Source organism: Castor canadensis, chromosome 14 (genome assembly GCF_047511655.1).
Source record: "Castor canadensis chromosome 14, mCasCan1.hap1v2, whole genome shotgun sequence".
Classification (NCBI taxonomy): Eukaryota; Metazoa; Chordata; class Mammalia; order Rodentia; family Castoridae; genus Castor; species Castor canadensis.
Window position 1 is genome coordinate 21,601,336 of NC_133399.1, and position 26,078 is coordinate 21,627,413.

A 26,078-nucleotide genomic window follows, 5' to 3' on the forward strand; every position below is an offset into this window, starting at 1 on the left:
TTATTTACAGAAGAGTGTAAATTCAGTTACTGCTAACAGAAAAACCTCAAGCTACAGTAGCTATAAAAACACAAAAGTTTACTATGGCTCTGCTCCATGTGCTCACCCAGGGATTCAGGCTCTGCTCCATGTGCTCACCCAGGGATTCAGGCTCTGCTCCACGGTATCACCCAGGGATTCAGGTTCCCTCCCATTTCTTGTCCCACTGTCACCGCGGGTAGGCCAGAGCTGACCATGTGCTTGTTCCCACACACAGGCAAAGGCAGAGTGTGGAGGACCCCCACCCAGTGTTTTTGGGTCCTTGGGGGCACATGTCACTTGTGCCCACATCTGTGGAGAACTCAGTCCATGGCCGACCTAGCTGCAAGGGAGGCTGGGATTAGACCCAAAGGTGGTTCTCCTCAGCAGGACACATTTGGGGAGGCAGCTGCCAGTCTCAATTTCATGTATTTTCCTTTGTTCCTTCATCCATCTGTGTCTTCCCTGCTGAGGCCGGGCCTTCTCCAAAGGGGCCCTTCTAGCTCCAGCCTGGCTGTGTGTCCTCAGTCAGGTGACTCAGCCTCTCTGAGCCTCAGCATCTTCACCTGTCAAGCAGGCTAACCCAGGGCTGGCAAGGCTCAGGCCAGGACCTGGGGACTGGGGGGCCTCAGAAGGCCCAGCTCCTCAGGCGTGGGCAGGAAGTGTTTCTCGTATCCAAAGTGAAGAGGGGTTGAGGCCGGGGGGGTCTCCAGCATGGGCAATGGCTCCATCTCCTCCACCTCCAGGATGGGTGAGTCCTGGGGGGGCGGGGTCTGGAACACGTCCTGGAAGAGAGGAGGCTGCAGCCCTGCTCTCCCCTCCCCTCCCCACTTCCCAGGGTCCCCTGGTCCCCAGAGGGCTCCAGCAAGCAGGCCTTTTTGCTCACCTCTATGTGGGGCTGGCCAGAATGGCTGTTGGCAGGATCAGGCACCTTCTCCCAGACCCAGCGGGGCAGCACCTTGTGTCGCAGGTGGAGGCACCTGGTGAGCAGGTAAGAGTCAGGGCAGGGGATTCAGGTGACAGCGCCAAGAACATCCCAGAGTCCTCTCCCAACACCTAATGTCCGACAGCCTCACCTTCCCGAGGTGGCCAGGCTCAGGCCACAGCCCATGAGGAACAGAACCCACAGGGAGAGGACACCTGGCAGAATTTTCCACTTCATGGCGTTATCTGGTGGGGGAGGGAGGAGAAAAATTTGGGATATGAGGGAGGAGAAAGAGGGGCAGATGGATGGGGCGGGGCTTGGGTATGGGTGTGGCTAAAGGGTGGGAGCATCTTGGGTAGGGGCGGGGCTTGTGAGTGGGAAGCTTGAGAGGTGGGGTTTGTGAATGGGTGGGAGCATCTTGGGTAGGGGCGGGGCTTGTGAGTGGGTGTGGCTATGGATGGGACTCTTGAGGGGCGGGGCCTGTGCGTGGGTGTGGCTAAGGGGCGAGGTAATCAGGGAAGGTGGGGCTTGGAAATGGGTGTAGCTAAGGGGGGACTCTTGGGGAGGGGTGGGGCTTGCAAGTAGGGCAGCACTGGGACAGGTCAAGATAAGAGATGGGGTGAAACGGTCCCAGACACATTGCCAGATAAAATACAGCAGCATTTAGCAGAATGGAAGTGCCCTGAGGCGTTGGAGGTTGAGGTTAGCATGCTTGAGGTCCTGGACTCCACCTACAGCCCTGCCCTTCGCCCTAAATAATCCTCCCCTCAAGTCTCAAGGTTGTCTGCCCGCTGAAACCCAACTAATGACTCCAGATAGACACCACCCCCAAATGAAGCAAGCGGTACCACCCTAGACCCTCTACCTGGTAGGTGAAGCCGGAGGCTGGGACCAGGGGGTCCCTGTCCCGCAATGGTGGACGCAGTCACCCACAGCTCACAGGGACCCCAGTGAAGGTCGGGAAGAGTGACAGTCCGGGTGCTGCTGCTCACTGAAGGACACAGTCAGAGATGTTGGGGAGGTGGTGAAATTCTACCACAGGGCCTTTGCACCTCCTCTTCCCTCTGACTGTAACACTCCAGATATTCCTTCCTCGTCAACTCAAATGTGACCTCCTCAATGAGGATTTTAAATGAAACCCCTTTCATTTAAAATTCTACCCCTGCACCACCCACCTTCCCTGCTTCATTCTCTACTCAGCGCTTATCACTGCTTAGATAGTATTTGGATTGCCTATGTCTGTGGGTTTCCCACGAGGGGTGTGGCTCAGGGGGTACAGCATGTGCCTACCATACGGGAGACCCTGGGTTTGATCCTAGCACTTAAAAGGTGACACATTTGAAGAAATATTGAATTAATGAACAACACATCTCTCACCTGCACAGAACCCAGTGAAGGGAGCATCACCCAAACCCACGGTAGCCCCAAATGCTGGAGTGCCAGTGGTTCTCCTGCCTCATCCCCCTGAGTAGCCGAAACTACAGTCGTGTGCCACAGTGCTGGACTATTCTCTTTCACTTTTCTCAGTGAGCTGTCCTTTGTTTGTTTAACCAAAAGAGTATATAGCATTTCAGATTGTTACAGGATTATAGGAGACATGAACATGGATCAAGATATATTGCTATAAACCCGGTGCAGCAGGTAACGCCTGTAATCCTAGCTATTCAGGAGGCAGAGGTCAGGGGAATCCCAGTTCAAAGCCAGCCCTCACAAAGAGTTCATGAGACCCCATCTTGAAAAAACCCAACACAGGGGCATGAAGGGAAAAATAAAGAAAAGAAAATGCCCAACACCAAACGGGACTGCGGAGTGGCTCAAGTGGTAGAGTGCCTGCAAGCATGAGACCCTGAGTTCAAACTGCAGTACCACCAAAAAAAAAAAAAAAAGATATATTGATAGAGAAGCCGGTGTGGTGGCTCAAGTCTGTAATCCCAGCACTTGGGAGGCTGAGGCAGAAGGATTGGGAGTTTAAGGTTAGTCTGGGCTACCTAGCAAGAGCCTGCCTCAAAACCAACCAAGCAACAAGCAAGCACTATATATACACAGAGAGAGAGAGAGGGGGGGGGGGTCTTGATTATGTCATCAGCTGAAAACAGGCAAAGTGTAAACCCTTGTCAGAAGATTCAGGGGCCAATCTAGAGACTATAGTAAGATTAGTCATAATTAGATATATTAACTATAGACACGTGGTGCTGGGGAGCAAGCGCAGGGCCTCTAGCTCACTGTTTTTTTTTAATTTTTAATTTTATGGCAGTCCTGGGGCTTGAACTCAGGGCGTCACGCTCACTTGGCAGGCACTCTAGCACTTGAGCCACTCCACCAGGATGCCAGGGCCTCCTGCATGCTAGGCAAGCACTTCACCACTGAGCCACATCTTTTCGTCCCTTTATTCTTTTTTTTTCCCTTTGGCCATATTGTGATTTGAACTCAGGACTTCAAACTTGCTAGACAGACACTCTACCAGTTGAGCTAAGCCTCCAGTGCTTTTTCTTCTGGTTGTTTTGGAGATGGGGGGTCTCGCTTTTTGCCCAGGCTGGCCTGATCCAAGAGCCTCCTATTTTACCCCTTCTGCTGTAGCTGGGATGACAGACACGGGCTATCATGCTTAACTTTCTTCTGTTGAGATGGGGTCTTACTTACTTTTTTTGCCCAGGCTGGGCTGGAGCTGCTGTCTTCCCAATCTGTCTCCCAAGCAGTTAGGATTACAGGTGTGAGCCACTGTACCCAGCCTCCTTTATACTTTTCACCTAATGATCTTTATATAATTTTGCCACGTGTATTTAGAGTGAGTTTCTCTTTTGAAGGTAGGGGCCAGGCATGGTAGTACACACCTGTAATCCCAGCACACCAGGAGGCTGAGGCAGGAGTAGAGTTGCAGGCAGCCTGGGCTACCTAGTGAGACCGTCTCAAAAAAAGAAAAGAAGAAAAAAAAAAAGCCAACACGGTAGCTCATACCTGTCATCCCAGTTACTCAACAGGCAGAGATCTGAAGGATTGAGGTTTGAGGTCAGCCCAGGCAAAAAGTTCATGAGATCCCAGCGTGTATTTTCTTGTGTGCTGCAAATTTTCGTTTTTTTCAGTGCTGGGGTTTGAACCCAGGGCCTTGCACTTGTTAGGCAAGCGCTCTACCACTTGAGCCGCTCCTTCAGCCCTTCTGTTTGCATTTTGTCTTTCAGATAGGGATTAGATAATGTTGCTTAGGCTGACCTCAAACCCACAGCCTCCAGCCTCCACATCTAGAGTAGCTGGAATTACAGGTATGCCCCACCACACCCGGCAATAATGATATTTTGATTTTTTTTTCGTACTGGGGTTTGAACTCAGGGCTTCATGCTTGCTAGGCAGAAGTGACTACCGCTTGAGTCACTCCACCAGCAATAATGATATTTTTAAAAAGGAATTTGTGCTCACAGGAAAAATTTAGCCTATACCCAAGGGTAAGAAAAAGAAAAATGACACGTAATCCTACAAACCCTGTTAACGTTCAGAGGAACTTCTTTGCATATTTATCCCTTGGCTTCGCTCAATGCTGGGTTTATTTGACCAAAAATGGAGTCATCTCCCAGAGTTTTGTACTTCTTGTATCTTTGTCACTTAATAAAATACGACAGGCTTCTTGCAATGTCAGTAAGTACAAGCTGGAACTTCATTTGTAACAGCACAAGGAGAGCTCATTACGTCAGAGCCGAGAGTTATTTGGTCTCTAGGGACTTGGTGATACCGTGTGTCCCCAGGGGCTGAGAGAGTCAAGAAGGCCCTTGTGGCAACAGTGGGTGGCGTGGATGACATCATGGGTCTCTTGGGGGGCAGTGATGCTCACCGTTTGTGCAGACGGAGGGTCTGGTTCCGCTCTGTGCACACAGGGTATAGTGCGTGAGGTGGCCCCGTAGCTGGTGTCTTGGGACTTCTCCCCACGCTATGGCAGGAGTCCCTGGGGGGTCATCTTGGAGTCGCCAAAGTGCTGGTCCCAGTAGGGGTGCTGGGAGGGAGAAATCAGTTCAGATCTACCAGGATTCCAGGACAGCCCCCCTCCCCAACCCACTTCTTACCTAGTTCCTTTGTGAACACCCAGACTGAAGGGGCAGGGGACAAGCCCGCAGGAGACACTGCTGTCACCGTGATTCGATAGGGGACCCCTTCTTCAAAATTCCCTGAGTGGGAGAGGAGAAAAAGGCCACTTATAATTGCTCTCCACCCCCCCACACCCATTGTCCACTCCATAGGTGTTATCCTGTGCTAACTGGCAGACTCTCCTCTCCCTGTCACTAGGGTCCCCAGCAGGACAGCCTGGGATACAGCTTTGGGTGTAAGTCATTTATCCTGGGTCCCCAGGAATTACCAACAGAACAGTGAGAAGTGAGACAGGGATGGAAGATACAGTAAGGCACAAACTTCCATCAGGTATGGTCATGTACTCCTGTAATCCCAGCATTTGGGAGGCTGAGGCAGGAAGATCACGAGTTCAAGGCCAGCCTGTGTTACACAGGGAGACCCTGTCTCAAAACACAACACAACGCAACAAAAAAAAAAAAACAGGATCAAGTTCCCATGGTGAAGCCGGGCACGAGCAGATCACGCCTGTAATCCCAGCTACTGAGGAGGCAGAGACCAGGAGGGTCATGGTTCAAAGCCAGCCCAGGCAAGTAGTTCATGAGACCCTGTCTCAAAGATACCTAACACAAAAAGGGCTGGCGGAGTGGCTCAAGTTCAAACCCCAGCACTGCAAAAAAAAAAAAAATTCTATGGTGACACCTGAGGTTCCACTGAGGACCTGTGGGGGCAGCAGAGAGCACACTCTGCCTCCCAAGGGAGGAAGTTGAGGCGTTTCTCCAGCCTCCCCCCATTTCATTTGTCATCACTGCTGTCCAAGCAGGCAAATGTGTCACTGGCCAGAAAGGGCCCTGGCGCCAACGAATACAAGTGCAGGCACCTGAGAGAGGCACGGGGACTCAGAAGAGGTCAGCTGCAGACATGAGGGGCCGCCGAGGCTCTTGGGGTCCCTCCTCGAACAGGCTTCTTCTGCATAGCCTTCCCTAACCGGGAAATTGGGGCTCTCTCCCCCTCCTCTTTCTTCTCTCTCTTTTCTCTCCCTCTCCCCCTCTCCCCCTCCCTCCCTTCCTCCCTTTTCTCACAATATAACCCATCCTTCCACCTCACCAACCAAGGGCTGGGATTACAGGTGTGCACCACCAAGCCTGGCTGGGACTCCTCTTGCTTTTTTTCATATGTACTTGTAAGCTTTGGGTCTCTGCCCCCAATTTCTCACCCAACTCCTCACTCTCCCATGTCCTATACCAAAGACTCCCCAGTATCAATCTCCAGTCCAGAACTCTTTTCTGGACCCCCCACACACACCTCTTCTACTTAATGTTACAATTTTTTCTTGGCAGTACTGGAGTCTGAACTCACGGCCTTACACTACTAAGCAGGTACTCTTAACACTTGAGCCACTCCACCAGCCCTTTTTTTGTGATGGGTTTTTTTCTAGATAGGGTCTCTCGAACTACATGCCTGGGCTGGCCTCCAACCATGATCCTCCTGATCTCTGCCTCCTGAGTAGCTAGGATTACAGGCGAGAGCCACTGGTGCCCAGATTAATGTTACAATTTGAACTTCCTGTGGCTTCCTAAATTACCATGTGATATATCCCTCTGGCACAGGATTCCACCATGATCCCATCTGCTATGTTGGAATGTAGTCAGAAAGTCCTCACCAGAGCCAGAACCATGCTCTCAGGCCTCCAAAACTATGAGCTAACTTTTCTTTCCAAATACCAAGCCTTGGGTATTTTGTCATAGCAACAGAAAACAGACTAATACAGACGGGAACCTAGGCATCCTGGGGCCTTACCTGATAACAATGCACTGAGGTTCCCTGGGGAGAGCCGGACCCAGCTGAGGTTCTCCTGGGGGTCACCGTCTCGAACCCAGTCCACCACGTACTCCCCTGGATCCCCGGTCCCCCACTGCCAGGTCACCAGTAGCTCTGGGCTCCCAGCAATGTGCCTGACCTCCACGCCATGGGGGGCAGACTCAGGGGCTAGAGGGTGACAGGGAGAAGTCTTGGCTGCCCACTCGGAAGTCCCCTGCTGCCCCTCCAAGGTCCTGGGTAGTAGAAGGTCACAGTGCCTTACCCAAACAGACCAAAGAGAGGTTAGTGAGAGACGCCCAAGTGGTGGTGTTGACAGCAGACACTGCAGCCCACTCCGCCCTCATGGGGACAGGAGACCTGCAACAGGGGACCTCTTCCTGAGGCAGATTCTTCTCTCCAACCTGGAACCACACCCTGTAGCTCACCTGTGCACAGGGCCCCGGGGCCTGAGAGAGGACGGAAAGAAGGGTTAATGTTCCCTGCTTATTGGGTACTTACCAGGACAGCACAGTGAGACTCAGTCTCAAACAACCAAAAGGAACCGGGCATCGTGGTGTCCACCTGGAACCCCAGGTACTAAGGGAGGTAGAGATTGGGAGGTCAGCTCCAGGCAAGAAAGTTACCAAGACCCCATCTCAACCAACAGGCCAAGCATGGTGGTTCACATCTGAGGTCCCAGCTATTCAGGAGGCATAGGTAGGAGGATGCCAGTCTGAAGACGGCTCCACGCATGCACAGTAGACCCTACCTGAAAAATAACTTTAAAAAGGGCTGGGGGCTTGGGTCAAGTGGTAGAGCACCAAAAAAAGAAAGAAAGAAAAAGAAAACAGTTACCAAGCTCAATGATGCTTGAACGCAGTATTGTAGTGATTCAAACTGAATGCAAAAATTCCTAACAACATATCAAGCCCTTACATACACACACAGGATACCCCCATCGTGGGACTGGATTTGAACTCAGGGCTTTGAGCTTGCAAAGCAGGTGCTCTACCACTTGAGCCATGCCTCCAGTCCATTTTGCTCTGGTTCTTCCCAGAGATGGGGTCTTCAGCATTATTTGCCCGGGCTGGCCTTCAGCCACGATCTACCTTAGTTTCTGAGATAGAATCTCACACTAACTTTGCCCGTGGTTGGCCTCGGACCACCATCTTCCTACCTCTGTCTCTGGATTCAAGGGATTACAAGTGTGTACCAGCATGTCTGCCTGTGGAAAATTTTTATTTCTTCAACATTTTTTTTGGTGGCACTGGGTTTTGAACTCAGGGCCTACACCTTGAGCCACTCCACCAGTCCTTTTTCGTGATGGGGTTTTTTGAGATAGAGTCTCTTAACTATTTGCCCAGGCTGGCTTCGAACCTTGATCCTCCTGATCTCTGCCTCCTGAGTAGCTAGGATTACAGGTGTGAGCCACCAGCGCCTGGCCTTTTTTCTACCATCTTAGAACACATGCTGTACACCAGCACGGAGCTCTTAGCACAATGTCACATGTCACGTCATGGCATGGAGCTCCAGTCCTGCATCTAGACTTCTGCATCTCAGTGCCTTGCCTGGAGCACCTGTACCCATCTTGCGTCTCAGGCATCTCAGGAGCAGGTGACCTTGGTGGGGACTTGCTCTGGCTGGGCTCCAGTGGCTCACGCCTGTAATCCCAGCTACTCAGGAGGCAGAGATCAGGAGGATCGAGGTTCAAAGCCAGCCCAGGCAAATAGTTCACGAGACCCTATCTCGAAAAACGCCCATCACAAAAAAAGGGGCTGGTGGAGTGGCTCAAGGTGTAGGCCCTGAGTTCAAATCCCAGTACCACAAAAAATAAATAAATAAAAGAAAGGACAGTGGGTTCAAGTGTGTTGTTTCTGCCATCATTATTTGGGGGTGTCCTGACCCCTGCAAAGAAATGCAAGTGGACCTCACACCTCACCTTCCACAGAAGCAGGGGCTCCTGTGTGCAGGATGTCAGGCAGCAACTCTTGGATACCCACACATCTTTGGGAGCTGGCAAGGAGGAGGAAGGGTGGGGACAAGTGAGAGGGCTCTGACTGGTCAGATTTCCAGGAGGGGCGGGGCCAAGGCTTGTGGTGAGCCTGTCCTCACCAGAGGGCGGTGTCTGGAAGGACAGAACTGGACTCCATTCGCCCCACAGATCCTCTTCCTCCACTCGGCAGCGGCCAGACACCTCATAAGAGGTGTCGAGCTCCATGTCCTCCATCTCCACGGGGGTCAGTGGGATGGTCTTCAGTTCTGGCTCCAACTGAGAGAGAGACAGGGGAGAGCCATGGGGAGGGGGGCTGAGGTGAGGAGACAAGAACTTCTGTGTCCACAGAGTCACCAACCACCCTGATTTGCCCAGGACTCAGGGGTTCCAGGACATGGGACTTGCAGGGGTTTTTTGTTTGTTTGTTTTTAATTTTTTTATTTTTGCAGGACTGGGGTTTGAACTCAGGGCTTCACACTTGCAAGGCAGGTGCTCTACCACTTGAGCCACACCTCCAGTCCATTTTGCTCTGGCTATTTTAGAGATGGCCTGGATCACAATCCTATTTTACACTTCTTGCCGTAGCTGGGATGACAGGCGTGCACCACCAAGCCTAGCTTTTTTCTGTTGAGATGGGGTCTCATGAGCTTTTTGAGCAGACCGCCCTGGAACCTCGATCCTCCTGATCTCAGCCTCCCCAGGTAGCTGGGATGACAGGTGTGAGGCCCAGCTAACTGCAGTGCTTTCCACACAGGACTCTTTTGAGCCGGTTAAGGTACCTGCCCAGCCCTTCAGTGAATGGTGCTGGCAGACTCTGTGCCCAGACACGCAGTGAGCCTGGGGCTGAGGCTCTGATTTGGCGACCTTGCTGGGGACAGGCTGGGGAAAAGGGTTCCAGGCACTCACCAGGCTCCAGCTCGACTCCTGGCACCTTCGGTAGTGGAACTGGCAAATCAGAACCTTGTGGGATGGCCATGTGGGTGGCGCCCACTGGATCGTGGCCTCCAGGGGCTCATCTTGAGAAAAGTCCACGTCAGGGTACAGCCAGGGGACGCTGGGCTTCACTGGGGAAGGACAGGCCAAAGCCACTGAGCAGGGGGCCTCTGTGACCACTCGCTCCACACAGCGCCCCACCCGCCTGCCACGTTACTTTGGGTTTCCAGGTTCACGAAGACTGGAGGCCACAGAGGTCGGCCCCTCTGGGTCCCCCAGACAAGGAGCTTGTCAGATGTGGTGAGATGTCCCCGTGGAATGGTGACCCAGTTCTGCCCAGCAGGCACCGTCACTGTCTGGGTTCTGTTGGAATGGCTGTGAGGGGAGATGTGACAATGAGAATGACACTAGCTTTGACCCAGAGTCATTTGATACCCACCATTGTCTGGGGACCATGCCGGCAGCCTGCTCTGTTTGGGTTTAAAGCTAGCAGTGCCACCTCAGAGCTGTGTGATCTGGCAAGAGCACTTGACTTCTCTGTGCCTCGCTTCCTCAACTACAAATCCAAGCCAATGAAGCACAAGCCGGCCGGGCGCCGGTGCTCACGTCTGTAATTCCAGCTACTCAGGACGCAGAGATCAGGAGGATCACAGTTCAAAGTCAGCCTGGGCAAATAGTTCTCAAGACCCTAGCTCGAAAAAAAAACCATCACAAAAAAGAGCCGGTGGAGTAGCTCAAGTGGTAGAGAGCCTGTCTAGCAAGCATAAGGCCCTGAGTTCAAACCCCAGTGCTGCCAAAAAAAAAAAAAAATCCCAAAACAGAGACTTGAACAAAAACTTTCACTCACACACACTCGTAGCAATGGTGATTCTTGCTGTAACATGGAGGAGCACAGGGTGCTGAGTGCAAAGCCACATGTACGACCCGATTCGCATGAAATGTTCCAAGTTAAACCCATAGAGACAGAAAGGCCAACCAGAGTTGCTAGGGCTGGAGGGAGGGGGCATTAGGGTGACTGTTAATCAGTCCAGGTTGGCTTTTTGAGTGGGGGAAAAAATTTTCAACTGCGAGGGCCAGGTGTAGTGGGACATGCCTGTAATCCCAGCTACTCTGGGGCAGAGGTAGGTGGATCAGTCAGGCTGGTCTGGGCAAAGTTAGCGTGAGATCCTATCTGAAAAACAAACGTAAAAAAGGACTGATGGGCTGGCTCAAGTGCCCAGCAGCAAGTGGGAAGCCCTGAATTCAATACCCAGGATGAGAGAAAAAAAAGTAAATAATGTTTTTGTTTGTTTTACAACTACTTGGAACTGATGGGCCTCTGAATTGTACACTTCAATAATTCTTTTTTGGGGGAGACAGTACTGGGGTTTGAACTCAGGGCCTCATGTTTGCTAGACAGGTGCTCTACCACTTGAACCACTCTGCCAGCCCTGCCCGTTTTTTTGTTTGTTTGTTTGTTTGTTTATTTTCTGGTACTGGGGTTTGAACTTGGGACCTACATTTTGAGCCACTCCACTAGTCCTTTTCTGGGACGAGTTTTTTTTTTTTCAAGATAGGGTCTCTCGAACTACTTGCTGGGGCTGGCTTTGAACCGTGATCTTCCTAATTTCTGCCTCCTGAGTAGCTGAGATTATAGGTGTGAGCCACTGACATCCTGTGGCTTGTTTGTTTTTTGAGAGAGGATCTCACTATGTAGCCCAGGCTGACCTCAAACTCTCAATCCTCCTGCCTCAGCCTCTTAAGTGCTGGGATTACAGGCGTGCACCACCATGCCTGGATCACTTGTATACTTTAAAATAGCTTATGAAAGAAAAAAATGAAAAAATTTAAAAATAGCTTATGTTATGTAAATTTCATCTCATCAATGAAAGGAGAGGCCCTTCTCTGACTCCCCCACATCCCTCAATTAACACTCGGCTTCCCTCGTGGAGAGGGGTGGTGGTGAAGACCACAAGACAATACGACGTACTGAATGCCAATGAACTGGACACTCAGAACTGATGAAGATGGGGCTGGGGTGGGCCCAGCCCTGAGTTCCATCTCTAGCACTACAAAAAACAAACAAAATATGTTATGTGCGTTTTAGCTACGACTTAAAAAAACTCCACAGCGGCCTGCACCCCATCCCCACGTCCACGGCCCTCTCTTGGCTCTTCCCTTTCTTAGACCAGCTGAAACACAAATTCCAGCTGACATTCACCATGAAGAAACAAGGTCTCTCACGCAGGCTCTTTCACAGCTGCAGTTCGGAGCACCAGGCTCAGATACATAAAGCTTCTTGACTAAAGCCACCCAGCAATAAAAAGCAGCTTCGTATCGTTAAATGATTGAATCTGCAGAAGCAGCTCTGGGAGGCACGTGCTATGATTATTGTCCTATAATTTTATTTTTGAGCTAAGGTCTTGCTATACAGCTCAGGCTGGCCTCAAACTCTCAATCCTCCTGCCTCAGCCTCCTAAGTGCTGGGATTACAGCTGTGAACCACCATACCTGGCCTTTATGCCACTTAAGAAGGGAGGAAAGAGGGGGTCACACAGCAAGGATGAGGGAACCTGGAACTGGGAGAAGATCGAGAGTGTGGGAGAGCTAGGGAGGCAGGGCAAGCCGGGACCTGAGTGGCCAGCTCCACTGCCTCAGTTTCCCCAAACTACTTCAGGGTACTCACTACTTCTGGCTCTGGAGGTGCAGCATAGAGGGGACTCCCAGGTCCCCAAGAAGCTCCCAGGAGCAGTTCAAATCCCCCATGGGTCCAACTCCATAGCACTGCATTGGCCCAGGGCTTCCTGGAGAGAGAGGCAGAGGGTCCCCAGTGAAGAGGGGCAAACCCACACCCACACCCAGCCGCCTGCACACCCCACAACCTGAACTTTCCGGGACTTATATTTTGGTGGGGAGGATAGAAGAGCCTGGCACGTGCGGACAAGCCCTAACCACTGCGCCGCACCCCAGTCTCCCTTTCCTTCACTTGTACCAAGCGTAGCGGGCCTTTGGGGTCCCTTACGGAAATGGGTAGTAGGAAGGGGGTGGCTGTGGGCCACACATGTCCCCCTCCCCTCTGGCAGCCACATCCTGTTGTCGCCCCAGGGTCCCCACCCCCGCCCGCCAATGCGCTCCGGGGCGCGCGCGCGCTTGGCAACCCCGGCTCTCACCCTGGGGACGGGTGGCGTGGCACAGTACGACCAGCGCCACCCGCAGCAGCTCCAGCTTCGGCCACCGCCAGAGGAAAGCAGCTGGGGTCCCCCGCATAGCTCCCCGGGGACCCCCAGAGCCTCCAGCCGCTCGCGCCCCGCGCGCGTCCAGCCCACAGGAGGCGGGGACGGGAAGCGGAGTGGCACGCCCGCCGCCTCCGCACCTCGGCTCGGTCCCCGCCCCTTCCCTGGCGGGAAGTCCCGGGCTGGGGCTGGGACGAGGGGTGGGGGGTGACTGCAGAGGCGACCTGGGGCCTCTGGGGAACTCGACGGCGATGCCCAGCTCAGTAAAACCTGTCCCACCCCCTCCATTTCCCACCCAGTCCCCAGTGACACACTCTCTCTGCGCAAATCCTTTGCAGCTTTTATTGTTGGGGATCGGGAAGGTTCTGAGGCATGCGCTGTGCTTCCGGCCTCAGGTTTAAGGTTATGGGTGCCGGGCCACCATCCCTGGGGTGCACAGCATGGAGATGGCGGGTGTTGGAAGGGACAGAAGCTGGAGGACAAAAGTTTGGCTGTGGTCTCAGGGTGGCCACTTTGCGTAAGGTTACAGTGCTGGCAGGGGACTGTTTTGAGTCGGGGAGAAGCATGGTTGGGGCCGGGAAGAGGTTAGGAGTCAAAATCAGGATTGTCTGTTTGGTCAGGCAGGGGCCCAGCTGGCTCAGAGGGCACAGGGCCACCATAGTTTGGTCAAAGGTGAGGGTTGGATGGGGACTGGGGATGATGGCTGAGCCTGAGCCTCAGCCCAAGTCTGCAGCACCTGACCTCTGAGACTTGCAGATGAATAAAGGGATGGGAGTCGAAGGACAGGTGCTTGGTCAGATGCAAGCTGAGTGGCCGGCAGGGCTGCGACATTGACCTTGGTGTCCCCTGTTGTCCAGCTCCTGGCTTAGCAAAGGCTGCTGATTTCGCTCTTGGTACAGCCCCACTTGCAACAGGTGCTGGAGAGACCAGACAGGACTTCTCGCCTGCTCCGAAGAGCTCCAGGGGTCTCTGGCCAGCTGTGATGACCACCATAGAAGGCCTGCGGAGGCTTGGTTAGGGACAGCCACTCACTGGAGCCCACGGTCTCATCCATCTCTTCTGCCAGGCTGTCTGCATCAGCGTCTGTGTCTGGAAAGGCTTCCCCTGCAAAAGATGAAGAGAATTCAGCCTCAAGGCTCACATTCTGCCTGCGACCAGAATGACCTGGCTACTTCTCTATTCTTGTGATTCAAGGATTGAATTCCACTCAGTCCTGGGTTCAAATATTGCCTCTGCCACTAGTTTCAAAGACCAAATTAGTCACCCTTACTAAGTTTGACATTCTTATCATTTATTTCCTCTTACTCTTTATTTATCAAGGACCTAGTAGTTAAAAGCATGCATTTTGGAGCTAGCCTTCCCAAGTTTCTTTAGACAAACCAAAGTGGGGAAAATAATAAGTCTACATTCTAGAGTTTTATATCTATAGAGGACTTCATAGTAATAAAAGCTATAACAATATTCTGAACATGTTAAGTACTCAAAAAGCCATTGAGCATTTATTGAGCACTTATTGTTTGCCAGATACTGTTTTAAGTGCTTTAGTGAGTTAATACTTTCACTCCTTTCACTGACAACTACATGAATGGGTTTTGCCCCCCCTCTTACCAAAGAAGACTCTGGCTCCTTACAGAATGTGCAAAGAAAACATAGCTATTAAGTGGTAGAGCTACAATTTGAACCAAGGCAAAGTGTATTCTGTGTGCACAGTCATATCCATCCATCCATCTACCATCCATCCATCCATCCACTCACCCATCCATCCACCCATCCACTCATCCATCCATCCATCCACTCATCCATCCACCATCCACTCATCCATCCATCCATCCACCCACTCATCCATCCATCCATCCACCCATCCACTCATCCATCCATCCACCCATCCACTCATCCATCCATCCACCATCCACTCATCCATCCATCCATCCATCCACTCATCCATCCATCCACCCATCCACTCATCCATCCATCCACCCATCCACTCATCCATCCATCCATCCACTCATCCATCCACCATCCACTCATCCATCCATCATCCACCCACTCATCCATCCATCCATCCACCCATCCACTCATCCATCCATCCACCATCCACTCATCCATCCATCCACCCATCCACTCATCCATCCATCCATCCATCCACCCACTCATCCATCCATCCATCCATCATCCACTCATCCATCCATCCATCATCCACTCATCCATCCATCCATCCATCCACTCATCCATGCATCCACTCATCCATCCATCCATCCATCCATCCATCCATTTATCATCCATCTATCCATGCACCCATTCCCTTCTCTCCTCTGTCATCATCACTATCATGACCATCTATTCTTTCGCCAACTCTCCTGCCCCTTCCACCTGGCCCAGACAGAGCCCCTTGCCCTGCTTAGGCTGTGACCTTAATTGTTTTGTCTTAATTACGCCACTTAACAATACCTCAGTCTCACCAACTATGTCTCCCACTCAAAAGAGGCTGGGCTAGGAGAAACCAGGTGCTAGGAGAGTCACCCACCAGGTGGTAAAACCTGCCACATAGTCACCACACCCTCCTAACCTGCTCCATAAGCCAGTAGTGTCATTTCCACTAGCGGTGACCCCCTGTACCAATGCAAGGAAGCAGCCTTAGCTTAGCCCAGGGCTGGACACACAGCAGGGACTCGGGAAAGAGTGGACAGACATCCTCTGATTCCTAGTCCCTGTGGCTGGCTGGCTGCCACCACCCAGCAATGCAGTTTGCCAAACCCTGAGCCCTGGGCCTGGCTGCCGGGCTGGGCAATTGTCCCCAGCTGTGTGTGGCAGGGCAAACTCCCAAGCTCCCCCAGTCCCTCCTCGCATCTCTGTCCCAGTGGTCTCCGGGGACCCACAGAGCCACCTGTTCCTTCCCAGGCCTCACCCATCGCTTCCTGAGTCAGGATGTCCCTCCGTCTCCACCGGGAGCTCCCGCAGGTAAAGATGACAGCTCGGATGAATTCTCGGCCACACAGCTTCACCCCATAGGGCACCGTCCGGGCCTCGGCCGCCGGCCATAGCTCCCCGGCCAGGAACCAGAGAGCCAGCAGCAGCCACAGTGTGCACTTGGCCATGGTCCCGACAGACACGCCTGGGACACAAGGGTGCTTGGCGTCTCCAATGCCTTCTGTCACCCTTTTATACTCGGTGGCCCCCCTGCCCTGCTTGAAGGAAGCCGAGCGACCTTTATCTCCCCCAGCAGAGGGGAGACAGGCGTGGCCCCCCCAACCCGACCTTTCCTGCTTCTCCTCCAAGCGATAACCTTTCTCCAGGGACAGGTGACAGGGCTCAGCTCACTGTCATCTTCCACACAAGAAGCAAGAGGTCTCCATGCATATTCTGCAGAAAACAGTAATTTAGCCCGAAGCTGGTGGCTCACGCCTATCATCCTAGCTACTCAGGAAACAGTGATCAGGAGGATCACGGTTCGAAGCCAGCCCAGGCAAATAGTTCAGGAGACCCTATCTCGAAAAATACCCATCACAAAAAAGGACTGGTGGAGTGGCTCAAGTAGCAGAGCACCTGCTTAAAAAGTATGAAGCCCTGAGTTCAATCCCCAGTACCACTAAAAAAAAAAAAAAGCAGGACCAAAACTGGGGGAGCCCTCAGCCAGATGCCCAGAGGGTGGGATATCCAAACTATTCTAAAGCAGTAGTAACAACTGGGTGCAGCGACAGACGCCTGTGGCCTCAGATACTCCAGGGGTTGACATAGGAGGTTCACTTGAGCTCAGGAGATCAAGGCCAGCCTTAGCCACGTACAGAGACCCTGTCTCTAACATAAAATAAATAAATAGGGCCAGGAGTGTACCTCAGTAGAGCCCTTACCTAGCGTGCATGAGGCCCTGGGTTCCATCCCCAGCAATGAAATAAATGCATAAATAAACAAACAAATAAATGATAGGTAATGAATACCTGGTACCAGGTAACATAGTGGTTCTTTTTTTTGTTTTTAATTATTATCTTTTTTTTTTTTTTTTTTTTTTTTTTTGGCAAGAGACAGGGTCTTGCTATGTAGCCCAGGCTGGCCTCAAACTCTATCTGCCTTAGCCACCTGAGTGCTGGGATTACAGGCATGCACTACTATGTTGACTTTTTAAAATTAATTTTTCATTTGAATTTTTTGAGATGGGGTCTATCCAGCTTGATCTTGAACTCCTGGGCCTCCAGAGTAGCTGAGACTACAGGCATGCACCACCACACCTGGCTTGGGCTTTCTAGTCCCATCATACAATAGGAATCTATTTTTGGTCCATTTCAGGCTACCACTGTGCTGCCTATGCTCTATTCTCAAATTCTTTAAATGTAACAATGGCTTCTCACAAGCCAGTGTGAGCTGTCCTCACGCCACAGGATCGTGACAAACGTGCGATCTAAAGAATGGCTGTGAACCTGGTGCTGGTGGTTCACAGCCGTAATCCAGCCATTTAGAAGACTGAGATTGGGAGGATCAAGGTTCAAGGCCAGTCGAGGCAAAATCGCTGGAGACACATCTCCAACAACCAGAGCAAAATGGACTGGAAGTGTGGCTCACGTGGTACAGCACCTGCTTTGCAAGTGCAAAGCCTTGAGTTCAAATTCCATTCCCACTCAAAAAAAAAAAAAAGGCTGTGAACAGGATGTCCACATCAGGTCAGGTCAGGAACAGGAAGCTCTCAACACAGCAGACCCTTTCTCTACCCTGAATTCCCCTGGTTACCATCCTCACCCCCTCCAGAGACAGCCGCCTTTTTTCTTTGTGGTACTGGGGTTTGAACTCAGGGCCTACACCTTGAGCCACTCCACCAGCCCCTTTTTGTGATGAGTTTTTGAGACAGTCTCAAGCGCTATTTGCCTGGACTGGCCTTGAACCACGATCCTCCTGATCTCTGCGTCCTGAGTAGCTAGGATTACAGGCATGAGCCACGGTGCCCAGCCTTCTTAACTTCAACTATCATCATTCCTTTGTATTCCATTAATAATTTTTTAATTATTTTTTGTGGTGCTGGAGATGGAACCCAGTCCTGTGAAATGGTTGGTTTGTGTTACTTCTTTCTTTCTACACTTACTCTTCATTATTCTGATTTGTCCTGTAAGAAAGACTTGTCTCTTTGTCTTTTATTTATTCAATCATTTACACTATGGTTTTGGGTGGTTTTTTTGGTGCTGGGGATGGAAGCCAGACCTTGAACTTGCTAGGCAAGTGCTCTACCTGAGCGTCCCCCCGAGGCCACCAATATGGATTTGTGGTTATTTTACTCTTTGGGTTAAAATCCAACGCTGTTATTTTGTTGGTCAAATTGTGCCAGCGAAGCTTGGCATGGTGGTGACACTGGGGTACTGGTTCTGAGCTTGTGTCCTGGCAAAGTTGGTGATTGAAGACGCCGGACCACGAGTCAAGAGTAAAGCAAGCATGACGTTTATTGATCGAACATTAAAGCTCCTGAATGGGCGAGGGGCTTAGGGAAAAAAGCTGTCTTAGTGTAGCTTGAGTGTAGGAGTGCTATAGGGCTCTGCCAGGCTTAGGTCCACTCTTCTACCTGCAAGTATGTTGTGAGTGGACGTCATCTGGTTGACTTCCCACTGAGCCCGGTCACCTGCTCATCCCCGATGGAACGGCACACTCCAGGAGAGTCTGTCCAGCTCCTCCCGCCCTGGGGCGCGCATCTTGCAGCTGCATTTTGTTGCTTTGGTGACAGGCTTGCTATTTTCCTAAGAAACCTGTTATTTCTCATGCCTCCTTAGATGTCTGCTTCTAAAGTGCCTCCTCATCCAAAATGGAGTCACCTCTGTCATTGCTCCCCTTACAGTGGTACACACCTGTAATGCCAGCACTTGGGGGACTGGGGAAGAAGGATTGAGAGCTCCAGGGCAACCTGGGCTACACAGTCTGGGGGTACGTGCCCAGACCCCGTGTCAAAAAAACAAAACCAAAAAAAGTGAATTTTCTGTTCTATCTATCTATCATCTGTGTTTCTATCCGTTCACCTACACAGGGTCCTGCTATGCAGCCCAGGCTGGCCTGGAACTCACATACCACCTCACCCTCCCGAGTGCTCTGATTACAGGTGTGCACCTCCACGCCTGCTTCACCTCAATTTAAAAAGCAGCCACAGAAGGGGCTCTGGTGGAAGGACTGGCCTACGTTTAAATTCCAGCTCTGCCCTTTTCATGCTCTGTGAGCTGAGTCAGGTCGCTTAAATTCCCTGTGGCTTTGGCCCTCACCTTCATAGAGAGGAAGATGTAAAGAGGCTATCAAATTCTTACAGCAGTTTCCGGCACCAGTGAGGCTTAAATGTTATTTCTACAGGACACATTTCCTTTGGATCGGAACTTTCTCCCTTTGTCATTTTCTCCATCATAAACTCCTGGCTGGGGTTGTCCCCTGAGGGTGTCACAGACCAAGGGCCACGTTCCAGAAGGTGGGGGTCACATCTGATTGCATTGCTTAGAAAGGGCTGATGAATAATTTGCCTTTTGCTGTTGGCCTCTTCACTGGTGACGACTCATGGCACTCACCCTTCTGCCCTTTTGTCTTGCATCCCTCTAGACACCTGGTCTGGAGGGCCCATGCCAAACAAAGGCACACGAATTCCTTGATGTCTCATTTAACTGATTGTCCCTGAGCCAGAAGTATCTTTGGTGCCTCACACAGAAAATTGGGCCTAACCTAGCTGGGTTAGAATTCTGGTTCCTGTGTGACCCTGGACAAGGCCCTGTGCCTCTCTGAGTCCATTGGGAAGATGGACATAAGTGTATCTGCTTCACAGGACCTGCAGTCCATTTTGCTCGGCTTATTTTGGAGATGAGGTCTTGAGAATTATTCACCTGGGCTGGCTTCAAGCCTCAGTCCTCCAATCTCAGCCTCCCAAGTAGCTAGGATTACAGGCGTGAGCCACCAGTGCCCAGCTTGGGGACGGGGGATTACATAAAGTGTTTAGTGCCCTACCTAGCATCCAGGAGGTGTAGTGGGTTCAACTGTGACCTGCACAAACATATGTCCACGTTACTGAACGTGATCTCATTAGAGAAAAGTCTTTGCAGATGTAGGGAGGGCCTTAAAATGAGATCACCCTGGATTACCTGCATGGGCTGTAAATCCAGTGACAAGTGTCCTTGTAAGAGATAGAATGGGGCTGGGTGTGGTGGTACATGTCTGTAATCTCAGCACTTGGGAAGCAGAGGTAGGAGGATCAGAAATTCAATGCCAGCCTGGGCTACATAGCGAGACCCTGACTCATTAAAAAAAAATTAACACCCCCACCAAAAAAAAAAAACAAAAACCAACACACACACACACACAGAAGGGCTGGGGATGTAGCAGAATGCTTGTCTAGCATATGCAAAAGCCCTGGGATCCATCCCCAGCACTGCACACACAAACGCACACACACACACACACAAAGAAAAGAGAAAGACTTGGGGGCTGGTGGAGTGCATCCAGCAGTAGAGCACCTGCCAAGCAAGTGCGAGGTCCTGAGTTCAAATTCTAGTACTGCCAAAAAACCCTTTTTTTCCCCAGTGCTGGGACTTGAACTCAGGGCCTTGAGCCACTCCACCAGCCTTTTTGTGATGGGTTTTCTCAAGATAGGGTCTCACCAACTATTTGCCTGGGCTGGCTTCGAACCACGATCCTCCTGGTCTCTGCCTCCTCAGTAGCTAGGATTATAGGCGTGAGCCACAGGCCCCTGGCTCAAAGAGAAACTTGAGAGCCGGGGACATAGCTGAGGGGTAGAATGCTTGTCGGGCATGTGTGAGACTCTGGGTTCCATCTCCAGCACTGCACACACACACACACACAAACTCGTGAGAAAAAACTGAAACTTTGACCCTGCCACCATCATGGCCCCTCTCCCAGCCCCTGAATGCCACCAACCACCCATCTCTGTTTATGACACTGTGGACAACGCTGCATGGTTAACCCACGTTGTAGCCTGGGTCAGAATTCTTATAGATAGATGTTTTATGTATCTTCTGCACCTTGCTCTTTTCCTCACTTAATCAAAACTATCTTTACGAACCCTTTATTTATTTGGAGGCACTGGGCTTTGAACTCAGGGCTTCACGCTTGCTAGGCAGGTGCCTGCTCTACCACTTGAGCCGCTCACCCAGTCCCAGTAACAGACACTGACTGGCTCATCCACTTTTCACCCATCTTTTTTCAGGCTAACACCACAGCGAGAACCCTGTACAAACGTCATCTCACCCCCCCTGCAAGTGTATCTGTGGATAAATTCCCTAAAGACTGAGCGCCTTTAGGATTTTTACACATATTCTCAAATCTTCCCCTGTGAGGGTTAACTCAACTCACACTTCCTCCAGCAGTGGATAATAATTTGGCTTCTTTACAGCTTTACTAAGAGAGCGTTTCAAACTTTGGATTTTTGCCAACATAATAGGTGAATCATGGAATCTGAGACTAGACAAAATTTGCATTTCCCTCCAGGTGCAGTGGCTCCTGCCTGTAATCCTAGCTACATTTTCTTTTTTGGCAGCACTGAGGTTTGAAGTCAGGGCCTCAAGCTCACTAGGCAGGTGCTCTACCACTTGAGCCACTCTGCCAGCCCAATCCTAGCTACTTTGGAGGCCAGGATCAGGAGGATCAAGGTTCGAGGCAAATAGTTGGTGAGACCCCATCCCCAAAATAACCAGAGGTGTGGCTTGAGTAGTACAGCACCTGATTTTCAATGCAAAGCCCTAAGTTCAAACCCCAGTCCCCCCTCCCCCAAAAAAAACTGCATTTCCCTGTCCCAAGTCAGGCAGAGCAAAACTCCATGTGCTCCAGAGCTATTTATAATTCACTTTTCGCTCTGTAGGTTCCTTCCCTTGGTCTTTATTTTCTGGGGTTGTTCATCTTTTCCTTCATTTCTAGTCTTCTTTACATGTGAAGGGGACTTGCCATCTGATCATGAGTTAGGTTGGAAATATGTCTTCACAGCTTGCCTTTTCTCCAAGCTTATTTATTTTTATTTTATGTATTTATTTATTTTTGAAGTACTGGGGTTTGAACTCAGGGCCTTCACCTTGAGCCACTCCACCAGCCCTTTTTGGTCTTTCAAGATAGGGTCTGGTGAACTATTTTCCCAAGCTGGCTTTGAACTTCGATCCTCCTGATCTCTGCCTCCTGAGTAGTGAGGATTACAGATGTGAGTCGCCAGTGCCCAGCTAATTTTATTTCATTCTTCTTATCTTTGTGCACAGGTGGAGATGGAATTCAGGCCCTTGCATACTCTAGCTGCACCCCCTAGCCCTTTTTAAAAAATATTACTGTAAAACAGGGTGTCACTATGTAGCTCAGCCTGGTCTTGAACTTGAGTACAAAGGTGCAGGTGTGCACTGGTTTTTCAAGGTGTTCTCCACATGGAATCCTGAGCAGATACATCAAGTAACATGAGGTAGCCTTTTATTTCCTTTGGAGAGCTGGGGAGGAAGGCCAGGGCCTCTACATGCTAAACTCCTTGTCACCAACCACACCCCAGCCACCACGTATCATTTTGTACAGGAGCAGGAGTATGTTGTAATTTACACAAACTGATTGTGTAATTAGATCTTGCCTGCACCCTTTCAGCTCCTTGCTACAATGTTTCATTCTCATTTTAGAGACAGAGAAGCTAATAACTTCCTTTATATTTCCTCTCAAAAACTGGCCTTTTGCAGGGCACTTCAAAAAGAAAAAAGAAAACCCTTGCCTTCCTACTGTGTAAATAAAACAGAGTGATAAATATTCATGAAGATAGCAAATGTTCTCTAAGTGGAAGGACTTAAGAGGATCTATTTTCAGGATTTTGGATATTTTTGGTCTGGATTTTTTGTTGTTGTTGTTGCAGGATCTCACTATGTATCCCAGGCTGGCCTCAAACTCCTAATCCTTTTGCCTCTGCCTTCTAAATGCTGGAATTATAGCTGTGCACCAGCATGCTCAGCTTTGTATTTTGTCGTTTTTCTTCCACATGCCAGTGCTTTGAAAGTTTTTTTGAACTCAAGGCCTACACCTTGAACCACTCCACCAGCCCTTTTTTGTGAGGAGTGTTTTCGAGATAACTATTTGCCTAGGGTGGCCTTGAACCTTGATCTTCCTGATCGCTGCCTCCTGAGTAGCTAGGATTACAGCCGTGAGCCACTAGCAGCTGATGTGAACTTCCTTTTGTTGTCATTTGTTGTCTGCAACAGGATCTATATATGTAGCCCAGGCTGGCCTGGAACTCCCAATCCTCTTGCCTTGAGAATGCCGGGATTACAGGCACGAACCACCACACCAGGCATAAGGAATCTTTTTGGCTTGGCTGTGCCAGGGGACTTCTGCAAGTCCCTGAAATGGGTGGTAGGTAAAGACAGGGCTTCTTGGTCTCCTACACATAGCAAAGACCCCATGGCTGATAAAAGACCCCGACCTGTCTCATGGAAGAAGGCATGGGTGGGGGTTGAGGAACTTGATTCATGGACTTCAGTTTCCTCCTGGGCACCCCTTGCCCAGAAGTCTCATTAATTCTTGAGGGGACTTGTGGGGGGCTGGCTTTTCGAGGCAGACTGGAGCTATTGTTTTTTTTTTTTTTTCTTTTCCTATGAACAGTCACACTGTGGGCGCTGGAAAGTCCCAAGAAGGTAGACAAGCTGCCTGGGCTGTGTCACCTCCACACATATGACCTTAAGGGACCCACGTTCCCTCCCATGTGTGTGTGTGGGGGGGCTCGTTCCATTTTGTTGGATTTCTGTAGAATTATGTGGGCAGTTACTTCCGTGATCCCATCTCTGGATATGAAGGCTCAGCCTCTGCAGTCCCTCTACCGGGTTCCATGGGGCTTTTTCTCATCCAGGCTCATTCTGAGGGCCCTGTCCTTAGAGAATACTGGCTATGACATCGTCTCGTTCCTGTCCTCTACCTCTTAATGCTGCCAGGGCAACCTCTACGCACCGATGTTATTACTCTCATTGCTTATCCTCTCTCTCTGTCTGATGTAAAGGCAAGGAATGTGTTTGTTTCTTCACTTTTAAAAAACACCTGGTTGACCTAGGAAACAGAAGATTAGCTCAGAGAGGTTCAAGCACTTCGTCACTATCACACAGTAGAGCTGCAATGACAACCTTTTTCTTTTTCCTCCTTCCTCTGCCTCTGCTAAGGGATAAAGGTGCAAAATTTTAGGGACTGGTGAAAAAACCCTGAGTCATCAAGGTGATTAATATTTTAAAAATGGACATGAATGTAAAACTAAAAACTATGATTAAAATAAATTATCAAAAAGAATATGACTAGCCCACGCCTGTAATCATAGCTACACAGGAAGCAGAGATCAGGAGGATTGCAGTTTGAAGTCAGCCTAGGCAAATAGTTTGTGAGACCCTATCTCGAAAAAGCCCTTCATAAAAAAGGGCTGGTGGAGTGGCGCAAGGTGAAGGCCCTGAGTTCAAGACCAGTACTGCAAAAGAATGAAACAAACATATGACTGTGCCAGGTGCCAGTGGCTCATGCCTGTAATCCTAGCTACCCAAGAGGCAGAGATCAGGAGGATCAAAGTTCAAAGCCAGGCCCACGAAAACAGTTTTTGAGATCCAGTCCTTAAACACAGGACTGGTGGAGGGGTTCAAGTGGTAGAGTTTGCCTGGCTAGCATGAGGCACTGAATTCAAATCCCAGTATGGCCAAAAATACAAAACAGAAAAAACACATGGTTAGGGCTGGGTGTACAGCTTCATGGAATACTGTGTCCTCAGCATGTACCAGTCCCTAAGTCAATCCCCAACACCAAAAACCCAAAAAGGTTGAAAAATACATACATTCTAAAAATAAAATTTATTTTTTATGTCTAGCTTCTGCAAACAAGTGAATGAATACATGATAGTTGTCTTTCTGAGTCTCACTAAAATAAAAATAATTTTATTTATCATTATTATTTGAGATGGGGCGGTCTGGCTACATTGCCCAGGTTGGCCTTGAACTCCTGCCTCAGCCTGCCTAGTGTCTGGGACTACAGGAGTGCATCACTGTACTGGGCTTATAGTGTATTTTCGAGGTATGCAACCTGATGTTCTAAGACACACATTATAGTAAAATGGTTACTATGGAGGAACAAATTAACATATTCGTCATCACACATAGCTGCTCATATCCCCTCCCTGTGGTAAGAGCAGTTATAATCTACTCATTTACAAAAACCCTGAATCAAAAAAAAAAAAAATTAAAGACAAGATGCAACCAACCCCGTGTTCTTGCACGACTCACCTCACCCTAGTCCCGGTGCTGGTGCTGGTGGATCCTATCTTTAACATGTTAGTATTTGGTTCATGCTGCATTTATTTTTCTCGTTGATGAGGTTTTTAAACATTGCATTTACTTGATGACGACGTTTATGCGAGTCCAGCCGGGGCGGTGCTTAGGTTTCACCTTTGCCTCCCGCTGCACCTGGCCGGTATGCTGGGGAAACTGAGGCACGGGGGGGCCGGGACTGCGGGGAGAGGCCGGGCGCCGCTGACCTTGGCTGACGGCCCGCGGCGGAGGCAGCTAATGAAGTCCCCCGCCCCCGGGAGACCTTTCCCGGCGGCTGACCGCCTGCGTGGCCGAGATAGCCACCGTCCGCCGCCCGCGGTGACCTTTCCGGGCCGAGGCGGCGGGGAGGCGGGAGAGGGCGGGGCGGCCGCGCTTTCCAGCCGACCTAGGGTCGCTCCATGTCTGGGAGGTAGGATGGAAACCCACGTCCACTCCACTCTCTTAAGGCAGTGGGCAAGCGCTCCCGTGACGTCATCGAGCCCCGAGCCCGGCCTCTGCCGCTGACGTCACAGAAGGGCAGCTCTGCGTCACCGCATTCCTCCCGTGACGTCAGCGCGAGACCAAAAACTGGCCCACCGAGGGAGAGACAAGTCTAAAGGAAGAGATCTTTCCTTTCTCGCATTTTTTGATTTGGTAAGTCACTTTAAGTACGTGAGAGCGGACTACAATACCCAACCAGCCTTGCACGATACGCATGCGCACTCTCTCCTCCCCGCCCCTCTCGCCCCCCTCACCCCCCGCAGGAGAGCGCGGCAAAGCTATGAGTAGATTGACATCCTGTTAATCGAACCAGAAAGCAGAGTTTACAGCCGTAACCCAATCCCAGCCTCACAGGTCCCACCCCTTTATTCTTAGCCCGCTGCTTCCTTGCGGGAGTGACGGGCTCC

At 50.7% G+C, this 26,078-nt stretch overlaps 2 protein-coding genes across 3 annotated transcripts; both read right to left on the reverse strand.

Annotated features, from left to right (window-relative positions):
• Nucleotides 1–49: 49 nt before the first annotated feature.
• Nucleotides 50–13,031, reverse strand: Il27ra (interleukin 27 receptor subunit alpha). Its single transcript, XM_020155921.2, has 14 exons — nucleotides 12,869–13,031; nucleotides 12,385–12,502; nucleotides 9,937–10,094; nucleotides 9,693–9,850; nucleotides 8,906–9,062; nucleotides 8,733–8,806; nucleotides 7,077–7,260; nucleotides 6,794–6,982; nucleotides 4,993–5,094; nucleotides 4,764–4,922; nucleotides 1,809–1,934; nucleotides 1,095–1,188; nucleotides 905–998; nucleotides 50–803 (listed from the first exon to the last, which is right to left on the reverse strand). Exons 1-14 carry the CDS (start codon nucleotides 12,963–12,965, stop codon nucleotides 618–620), a joined length of 1,896 nt encoding a protein of 631 aa, XP_020011510.2. The 5' UTR covers nucleotides 12,966–13,031; the 3' UTR covers nucleotides 50–617.
• Nucleotides 13,032–13,265: 234 nt separating this feature from the next.
• Nucleotides 13,266–25,575, reverse strand: Rln3 (relaxin 3). 2 transcript variants are annotated; one of them, XM_020155920.2, is made up of 2 exons: nucleotides 15,837–16,722; nucleotides 13,266–14,035 (listed from the first exon to the last, which is right to left on the reverse strand). In XM_020155920.2, exons 1-2 carry the CDS (start codon nucleotides 16,024–16,026, stop codon nucleotides 13,797–13,799), a joined length of 429 nt encoding a protein of 142 aa, XP_020011509.1. In that variant the 5' UTR covers nucleotides 16,027–16,722; the 3' UTR covers nucleotides 13,266–13,796. The 2 variants fall into 2 exon arrangements, 1 of the variants encoding a protein (XP_020011509.1); XR_012441313.1 differs by lacking the exon at nucleotides 15,837–16,722 and adding an exon at nucleotides 25,147–25,575 and having other exon boundaries at nucleotides 13,901–14,035.
• Between the last annotated feature and the right edge of the window lie 503 nt (nucleotides 25,576–26,078).